This window comes from Octodon degus, unplaced genomic scaffold (genome assembly GCF_000260255.1).
Source record: "Octodon degus isolate 3935 unplaced genomic scaffold, OctDeg1.0 scaffold00216, whole genome shotgun sequence".
Taxonomy (NCBI): domain Eukaryota; kingdom Metazoa; phylum Chordata; class Mammalia; order Rodentia; family Octodontidae; genus Octodon; species Octodon degus.
The window spans coordinates 2,051,001-2,061,165 of NW_004524792.1; the positions used below are offsets into that span (position 1 = coordinate 2,051,001).

Below are 10,165 nucleotides of genomic sequence, written 5' to 3' on the forward strand. Positions count from 1 at the left end.
AAAACTTCTCAGTAAGAGCAGATCCCAGTTGTTAAGTCTTTCAACTGTTACCCGTGCGATTTGATTTCTGTCCATAGAAGTTCCATTTTATTGATCTACACTGATAAAGTAGAACATTACCCTTCATTTAAAAAGGACACAAAGTGCTTGAATTTGCTATTTAAGAAAGCTGTCCTCCAGAATTAACATTATCTTTAGTCTTAAAGGATTATTATGAAGGTTTTTTTTTTTAACAATGAGTACTTATATTAGAAAATTTGGTCTGCAAACAATCTTCTGCTGAATAACTGTTTTAGAATACTACGTCTGTTTGCTTGGGCATTCTTCCCAATGGCCTCTCTTATTACCAACTGCATTACTGCACTATTAACATTAACCTATAATGTATTCTTTGAAATGTAGCAAAATAACTTATACATTATATTGTGTATAAGTGTTTCCACTGTACCAGAAACATAAACTGAGGGTAAAAGACACAATCAAACTATTCACCTACTGCACGTGGAAAGACTTACTCTCCACTACAGGCAAACTATCAGGTAGAACTTCAACTAACACTGGCATTTGATGGTGATAACATTCACAGCCAACTCAGGAATGAATGGGAGAACTTCAAGTGTCACTCTAACATTTAGTGTTGTCATCTGTGAGAAGAAAAAGAACTGATTGCGTCCTTCACTGTGGTGAAATGTGAATCACGTCTCTTGAGTTCTGGACTTAAATAAGTTGGAAAAACATTTGATGTCATGTTCCAACTCATTCTCCCCAGATGGGCAGTATGCATCCACACATACTGAAGGCTGAATAAAGTTCTGCTGTAATGATGTCTACAAAGTCTACTAACTCTCCACAACGAAGTGTTTCTCAAATCTAGTGATCCTATAACTACTTTGCTTCTCCTGTTAGTGCACATTGAGACACTCAGGAATTCGTGCTCCTTATATTTTAAGAAAGCAACAAGAAACCAGATATGGCAATACCCACTCATATTCACAGCTCTTGGGGAGACTGAGGCAGGAGGACTTCAAGACCAGCCTCGGCTACAGAATGAAACCCAGTTTCAAAACTAAAACAAAAAAAGGCAGATGAGTGCAAAAGCCCTAGTTCCCATATCTGTACTGTATGAAGGAGAGAGAGAAAGAGCAACAGAAAGAGAATGAATAACAAGATCAACTCTAGTTTTTGGAGAATAACAGTTTTGAACTAACGCTTGTATCCCTTTCTGATTGCAACCAACACTCACAATAAGCCTCCTTGCCAGGCTGGAATTCAAGCACTGATGGAGTACAAGTGATAGCTTTCTGTGGAGCACAGATTTTATGCATCTTGTATATAAGTTGATGTGGAGCCCTCTCAAGTGTATTTTTTAAAATTCTTTTCATGGGAATAGTTATGAATTCACATCATTTCCTCTGTGAGTAACAACACATTTTTACAAGACAACTGACCAGTTTACAGTCTGTGTGGGGCTAAGTAATCCTTAATAACCTCAGCTTGTGCAATCTCTAGTTATGCTGTGTTAGCTAGTGCTAACAAAGGGAAGTGAAACATCAAATGCTTCTCTAAGATTGTCCACTGAAAAAACTGAACGAGAATTGGACCATGTTTCTAAATATCCAATCATTCTAAGGAAAAAGGTATTGTAGAACTATTAGCATGATAGGCCCACGTGCAATGAATGACCCAATATTTTGCTACTTTTAAGAATTATTACCATTATTATGATTCACATTAGAGATACCATGTTAGGAAATAAAAATTAGTAACTCAAAATTGGCGAAAAATCTTGAGCATATGTAGCAAAAAACAAATCAGAAATCTGAGGATATTATAACTAAGCGTAAACTAGCAACATCATATTATTTCAGAATGAAGGAAGCAAGACAGTGCTTGGAATGGTGATGGATTTGTCAGTTATAGCTGGAACCATAAATGAAAATGCAGGCTTTCTCCAAGGACAGTATGGAAGACATTTCATTTTCCTTCTGCCCTATGAGTATGTATACAAAGATGTGCTTCATTTAAAGTTAACAAGGTAGTATAACAGAAAAACCAATCCCAGTATTCACAGGTATGTTCCTAGAGTAGTTTTCGTGCTCTGTAACTCAAATTCAATCACCATTAAAACTACAATACAGATGTAACAAGTCTAATGGTTCGTACTGGCTTAACATTTGTGTCAGTCCACACACCAATGCCAGAATAACTTGAGGTTTCAATAAGTGCCATTGGCTTGTGAACCACTTGGTTCTAGAGCACCTAAGGAGAACATTCTAAATCCTCTACCTCAGTCCCTCCCAGACCTGGCAAGCACAGGCCATGGGGAAGGCCCTGGACTCTATGTATTGAGAGAATGCCAGAAAAAGGAGATAAAAACAAGGAGATGTGCTTACTCAGTACCAAACTATGGAGGTGGGGACAAGTTTTATAACCCCGTTAAAAGAGGTTTATATCAGGTCATGACACAACCTAATTCTAAGTTCTAAAAGTCAGCCATGTACCAGAAGTAACAAGCAGTACGGGTGTTACCTGGGAAACTTACTAGAAATGCAAACTGTTGGGTTCCTCACCAAACAGCTACTGAATCAGAAACTGGTATGGGCCCCAAAGATTCTGTGTTTCAAAATTCACACAGGTAATTCTGATGCATATTAAAAATCTGAAAACCACTGGTTTAAAACTCAAGACAACTCATCTGGGTCACATATCATAGGTTAAAGGAAGCTAAATGAAACAAGAGTAATTAGTAATCTATAAGATACAATTGGTCTCACTACGCAGCTTGGACTCTTAGTGATCCTCCTGACTTCTGCCTCCCTAGCTCTGGGATTACAGCTGTGCGCCACCACGCCCAGCCTCCATCACCAGTTCAGCTTGCCTGGGGGCAGGGCCAGCGCAGCATGCAGTGCCAGGGATCGAACCCTGGCCCCTGCACTTACCTAAACAAGCATTTAGTCCGCTCAGCTATACCACTGGCCCTTAAGATACAATTTAAAGAGGAGCAAAAAAAGTCCTGCTTGTTCCTACAACTTGTCTAAAAAGCTCCAAAATGTCTTAAAATCAGAGCAATTCCCTTCAGTTAAGACAATGTCATAAAGAGTCACTCTGCCCACTAATATGCCAGCCCTTATTATTGATTCAGCTATCATTGGCAAAAGCTTGGATGTAAAGGAAAGTGCCACACAGCATAGCGTATGACAAGTCAGGACTAAAGTAGGCAAGGAAAGAAGGGTCCCAGCCAATCATCCTAAAGGGATGAAAAAGACATGTGCAGTGAGACCTTCCAGCAGGGAAGCTCTAGAAAGGCAGCGACACTTTTCACACAGTGAGAACGGTGCCCTAAGACACATTCTGTCATCATTACTTTCTTGAGTATCACTTAACTACCACTTAACTACTGAGGAGATAGTGTCCTGGCTTCATAGACTGGAACAGTGTCTTAACACTGTTAAGCAGTCCTTTGTTGCTCCTTAGCATGCCACGCCCGTTTTATACACATACGTGACTACTTCCAAACGAAACATGGAATACTATAAATCTGGGGCTCTCTTTAATACACATGTAATCCTCCACCACTCATGTCTTACAATGAAATCTACACATTCAGGTCCTGATTGTTTGAGGCGCAAGTTCACAGAGCTTAGAGCTTACCAGCAGCTTTTATATCCCTTTGCACTATTCTTCCCTGTTTCACTTATACGGCACATAAATACCGCATGAAAACGCTTCTCTACATACATCAAGAGCTGCCATTATGTTTTCGAATTCTGCTAACATCCCGAATGACTATTGTATTTGAAAGCACATAATTTGATGGTGAAAAAACAAAAACATTAAAATCTCACCCTTATGCTACATATAAGTTAACATTCTATTATAATTATATTTTTAAAGCCTTTCTATGTGCCCTTTCAAAAACTCAATTGAGGATAAAACTCAATTCACACTTTTTTAAAATTTATGACAAACCTTATGAGACAGAGATGCCACAATGAATGTTTATGTATAAGCTACCATAGGAAAGGTAATCGTCATTGATTCCCTGAGTATTCCTAGGATGGGTTGCAAAGGTCTATTTTCAAAAGTCCCCTTTATGTTGTTCTATGAGTCAACTGATGACATTTTGACCTCTACCCAACCATAGCTAAAACAGTCAAAATTAAGGTTGACACTTTGTCCTTTAACTTGTTCCAAAGTACTGCAGGGGTTTTTTACTGCCTGATGTTTCACCATATGTGCAGACTCTAGATACAGCCAGCAGGGTGAAGCAGGATGCCTCTGAACTTTGCCATTCCCCTGCTTCCTGTTGTTCTTGGAGCAACCCTCACTTTAGCTAAACACAACCCTTCTGGGCAAATCATTTTTAGTAAGAGAATCTGCAGAGCACCCTGTATGTGGATTACATTCCTGAATCTATGAGATTCACAGACTTGACTGGCTTCAAGTTTTGCAGTCTTTACAAAACCTATCCAGTTTATGAAAACATTAACAAAAATTATAAAACTATTACCACACAAGTTTTATGAATAAAAGTCCAGTTATGAAATGAATAGCAGGGGTAATTCTTTCTGAAATATTTTGGCTTGTCTCCTGATAGTTGTTATTGGCAGATTTTCAATACTTTTTCCACATTCAAGTTAATCTTATTCCAAGTTTTCTATTATGTTTGATAACATTGATATCTACTAACTTACACTCTTATAGGTCAGAACCAGAAAAAAATTTTTAGCTTCACACACAGAACTATTTTTTCCTGATATGAGAAAAATGTGAGAAAGGAGAGAATGCCAACTATAAGTGAACTGCATCCTTACTTCAGTTTCAGTAACTCTTACTAAACCAGAGCTCAGGAAAATGCACACACAAAGAAAAACATGGGTCATCTTAAAATATATGTAACTTTCCCAATTGTCTTTTCGCTTGGGTATTCTGGAAAGTGGAACATTTAGCTCTATATAATTCAAAAAAAGAATTCTATACATAGCTTAGAGAGAGAAGCATAAATCTGTCTCATGGGTCTCAGATTCACTTCCTGTTGCCTTCTTTCATTATACGTTTAAAGATAATCAATAAAAACTGACTTCTCTTTGTAAGTATTCCCTATTCTGCCAGAAATAATAGCAGTCCCTGCCCTAAGATGAAGAAAAGAAAGCAAGTCATAGTTACCATAAGAAAATGAAACCACCTAAGCATTTTCTGAGCCAGGAGAAACAGCAAATCCAGTTGATTCTTTAAAAAAAAAAAAAAAAAGTTTATACTCTTGGCATTACTACTGTTCTGAAAGTCTGTAAGATCAACAAGTTTTCCAATTCTACGCTTACACTTCTACTTTCAACCATGACTTCTTTATGTCTACTAATAGTTTTAACATATTTCTGTGTAAACATACATATGAAAGGCAAGACTTCTGTCACAGTTGAATACTGAAGTAAGGAGAGAACTATCAAGGTCCCCACAGCAGACCAAGATGCAAAACCACTGGGAAAAATAAAAGCTGAGAACAAAGTTAGTTAAAGAACTGAAAACAAACTTCGTTGTGTCAAAGCACAAAACTTTTTTGCCATACGCATTTTCAGCACACATAAAACATTACTTGAAAGCTTTATTTCTTTATTTTTATTTATTCATTTTTGTGGCCAGCTGGCTCAGCCTGCCCTAGGGGTGGGGCTGGCATGGCATGTGGTGCTGGGGATTGAACCATGGTCCCTGCGCACTTGCCCAAGCTTGCCTAAGCAGGCATTTTAGACCACTGAGCTCTCTCCCCAGCCCTTGAAAGCTTTATATTAGAGGGCCAGCCAAATTGCTTAGTGGATTAAAACACCTGGCCAGGGGTTCGATCTCCAGGCCTGCCAGCACACGCCTGTAATTCCAGCTTTTGGGAGGCTGTGAACAGGTGGATCACTATGAGTCCAATCTAGTAGTGAGGGCTTGAATACCCTGTAGACCCTTCCCCACCCCCAGGAAAGAAAGAAAGAAAGAAAGAAAGAAAGAAAGAAAGAAAGAAAGAAAGAAAGAAAGAAAGAAAGAAAGAAAGAAAGTTAGTTTTATCTTAGACTCTGGGATAATCCATCTGGACTCTCTAATACATATGTACTATCGCCAAGCACTTTTTTTTTGGCAGAACCAGGGATTGAACTCAGGCCCTTGTGCTTGCCAGGGAAGCACTCATTCCACTGAGCCATCTCCCCAGCCCCACCAAGCACTTTTAATGTGCTTTCTTCTGTGTTCTTCACAAAAGACTGTAAGAAAATATCAAATGGGAGAGTAGCAGACTTGTACTTAGTCATAAAGTTACAAATACATTTTATAAGTTTTCCAGGTTTCTTACTTCCCTTCAGTCTGCACTATCTGTGGAGGTTGTCATACTGTAAATCAGACACATTTAGCCAGCCAGGTTGAAGAATGAAGGTGAAAAGCACAGTGGAAAATACATAAAGTACAATTAAAACCATATGACCAGAGATATGGAAGCAATACTTGCTGGAGAAAGGCCAAGCACAAATCAAAACGTTCTCAGTGTTAGTGAAACTATCCAGTCCATTTGGGACAAGTACACATCATTCACTAAATACACTGTTACTTTTCTCTTTCTCCCAGAGAAAAAGTACTCAAGGAACTTTAGTCCTAGCTCAGTAGGTAAGCCTGTAGAGATCTTTTTAGGATAGTTCGGTTTACAGTTGTTAATACAAAACTGATCTATCATTTAAAGCAGTACCACTTATTTAGAGATATAGTTTAAGATTGAAAAAGGATCAATTTTATATCCAGTGGAGAATATTAAGTTGACAGCAATGTTAAATCAGAAATCTTTGCACTTTTCTACAAACCTTTGCCTCTAAAGACTAAGTATACCACTTAAGACAAAGACAATCCAAATGCCTATAGTTAGACATAAAAAACAAGAATCTATAAAATCCAAACTATCTCCCCTACTATGTATATTACAATCTAGATATGACCATCTCATTTTGGCGGTACTTAGCAGGCCAATGATGCATAAGTCTAGGGATGTACAGAAATTAAGAGCTCACTACAAAGCATCTCTAGTAAAACTTCATCAAAGCCATTCCATATGTATTTTTCCTGTGTATTCCAAGTGTCAGTTACGATAATCTCCACAGACAGATGAAATGTAATATTCAATATTGCTTTGCGATTCTGGCAGACACTTCAAATGTAGGAAGTCACTTACCCCCCAGAAACTGAATTCCTCCAGCCACTCTTCCTACGGTCCGGGAGATGAGCTCTGATACACAACAACCCATGAGGGCCGTGAGTGCCACCAGGAGGAGCAGGCCACAACCCAAGCCGGTCACTATGGTACAGATCCTCCATTCTGCGCTGGGGATGCCCTGAAAGGAGGCATAGCGCCCACATTCCTCCACCATCACCATCATCTGCCGACTCTCATCATGCACAGGATAGGAGCATCGCCGGAAAGTACCAAAGGACACTGGCTTGCCCAGCTGGGATCCCCAGAGCCAGTAAGGCATAAAAAAGCCCACACAGGAGGTGGCAGCACAAAGAAAAGAGAGGAAAGCCCAGACCAACCCGGTACAAGTCAGGCTGGATGCCATCTTTCACCAAATTGGGCAAAGAGGGCCTGAAGTCAATGTTCTGGAAATGCAGGAGTGAATGAAGGTGTGAAGTCACCAGGAAACCTCAGGTAATCCACAGTTCTAGGAGGGGTGTCTATTAGCAAAACGGATTCTCAGTTTTACTGGACATCAGCTTTCCATCCTCTGTGGTAGAGATGATGGTCCCTGTGAAAACAGTAATAGGGAACATTAAAAATTAAACACTTAGAGAAATGCTAATACTTAAACAGTTGGCCTGAAAATTTAAGGGAAACATTCAAACTTGTCTCGACACTTCAAAAGTGGGAAAAACTAATTATCTCCATAAGCTTCTCTATAATTCAAATTCTAGCCAACCCTCTCAAAGCTTCTTCATGTCTTTATCTCCTGTAAATGCTCCCAAATTAACTCTGACAGCTATTTACTTAAAGAAATGCATGACTTCTATTTGCCTAGCCAGAGAATTCATTTCACTAACTCACATTAAAAGTAATGTAGCATTTTTACTGGCAGTAAACATAATTCAAGATATTAAAATGAAACAAACCATATTGCAGTTTGTTTGCTTGCCTTGCAAGTACACACTCACAGTTTGTAGCAAATTTTACCTGTGCACTAATTCTGTCTCTGCCCAAATAAGATAATTAAAATAATTTTCCCCCATGAGACAGTATCATAAATTCAACAAACATTTTAGACCATCTAGGCATCTACATTAGACAGAAGTATTATTAGACACACCCTAGTACTCAATCAGTAGCATTTGAGAATTTCTTTAGCCTTAGCAACCATCTTCTCTTGTGAAAGAAAGTCTGTGCCAGTGTGACTTATTTTCACATCTACTCTCGATTCATCAGTTCCCATGATTGCGTGGGAATCATTTCTCTTGCTGAACAACTGGCTAACCCCAGAGGTGACCCATGCTCTTTAATACTTGACATCAAATACCCATCACTCAAATGGTTGTAGGTACAAATACAGCACTGCCACTCCTGCCTTTTCCAAACTAGTTCCTGAACCATTCCCCACACTTTCCATAATGAACACAGAAACACACAGGCCACCCAGCCTAGAGTTCCATCTCTGAACTCCTTCCCAACTCCAGCTTTACGGGTCCACAGCCAGTCCTTTCCCGTCCTTTCACCATCTCCTCCCCAGACATGGCCCTGCCTCCAGATCTGGATATCACGCAAAGAGACCCGTGGCTACTTTCTTTTTTTAAATTGTCTACTGCGGTCAGCGGTGAAGTTGGTCTGTCTGGGCCAGGAGGCTGGGGGAAACCGGCCGGGGCTGGCGTGAGGAAGGGGGCCCGGGTCGCCAATGAGGCGAGGAGTAAGCCCACATTCAGCGCCCCGCGATTGTTGGTCACCCACCCACGGAAACACAATGATCCCCCAATTCTGAAACGGGAGAGGGGCATTGTCAGCGGGCTGAGGGCGGACCGACGCAGAGGATGGGCAGGCAGCACCCCCCGGAGGCGGGCGCGACAGCGGACGCGTTGCGGGGCAGAGCCGCGGGGAGCCCGGCCGGGGGTGCAGGCGGGGCGGCTCCTCGGCGTCCGGGCGCGGGGCGCGGGGCAGCCTTGCGCTCTACTCACATGGCCGGCGGGCGGCGGCCGCCTCCTCTCGCGGGTCCCGGGCGCTCCACAACTTGCTGTCTTTCCGGGGCGGAACATCCACGGACCGGGCACGGTCCCTGTCTTCCTCTCCGCTGTCCGAGCCGCGGAGCCTGGGGCTGACCTGCGAGGCGCGCTGGGCGCAGAGCAGACCCCGCCGGCGAGCCCCGGCTGCGCGCACAGGAGCAGCTCCCGCCGCCAGGCTGCGCCGCCTCCTCCGGCCGCCCGGCCCCCGCCCCCTCCTGTCCCCTCCCCTGCGCCCCGCGGGACCCGGCGAGACACTGCGAGGACGCTGCCGCCGCCCACGCCCGAGCCCCCGGGCGCGCCGAGGCTGGCCGAGCCCCTCGAGGCCGCGCGCTCTGTCCCCTGTGGGACTGCGCCTCCGGGCGCGGGGGTTGCGGGGGGCGCGGGGAGCGCGAAGTAGCGGGAAGTTCCCAGTGCTCGGCGGCCGGGCGCTCCTGGGGCTGAGGTCTGCGCCTGCAGTTCTCCTACCGCAATAGGAGACTTAGAAGGGAAGGAGGACCTGAGAGTGGGCCGAGGGACCTGCTGGGCTTTAGGGGGCTCCGGAGCAGCGGCGGTGTCTTGGGAGGCGGAGAGCACGGCGGGGAACGAGAAGGGAACGAGAAGGGAGCTGCGCAGCGCCCCTGGGCTCGCGGACTCTGGGGCCGCTGGCTTTGCAGACAGGCTGGGAGAATCCCAGGGAGGCAGCTCAGGAGCCTCTCCCTGAGAGAGAACCGTCCTGGGTATAGGACAGTATTCTCCACTTTTCTACCCCCAAACCTTGGCTGCCTTCCCCTCTCCACTTCTTCCCTTCTCCCCAGCCCTCTCTTTCTTCCCCGTGGGTCCCCTTAACACCCTTCCATTCATTCTTCCATCTCCTCCTTCGAATCAATCTAAGCAGTCTGCACCACCATTGGATTTCTCCTTTGAAAAACAATTTTTATTTCCCCTCTCTACGTGGGGTCTATTTTTA

The 10,165-nt window shown here is 43.2% G+C and overlaps 1 protein-coding gene across 1 annotated transcript in view; it reads right to left on the reverse strand.

Annotated features, from left to right (window-relative positions):
- The window catches only part of Lhfpl6 (LHFPL tetraspan subfamily member 6), a 256,212-nt gene extending 246,832 nt beyond the window's left edge, over positions 1 to 9,380 (reverse strand). The window contains exons 1-2 of the mRNA XM_004645046.2: positions 9,175 to 9,380; positions 7,193 to 7,763 (exon numbers count right to left, since the gene is read on the reverse strand). Coding sequence (XP_004645103.1) covers positions 7,193 to 7,577 — 385 coding nt within the window. The 5' untranslated portion in view covers positions 7,578 to 7,763; positions 9,175 to 9,380. The remainder of the gene's footprint in view (positions 1 to 7,192; positions 7,764 to 9,174) is intronic.
- Positions 9,381 to 10,165: the final 785 nt, after the last annotated feature.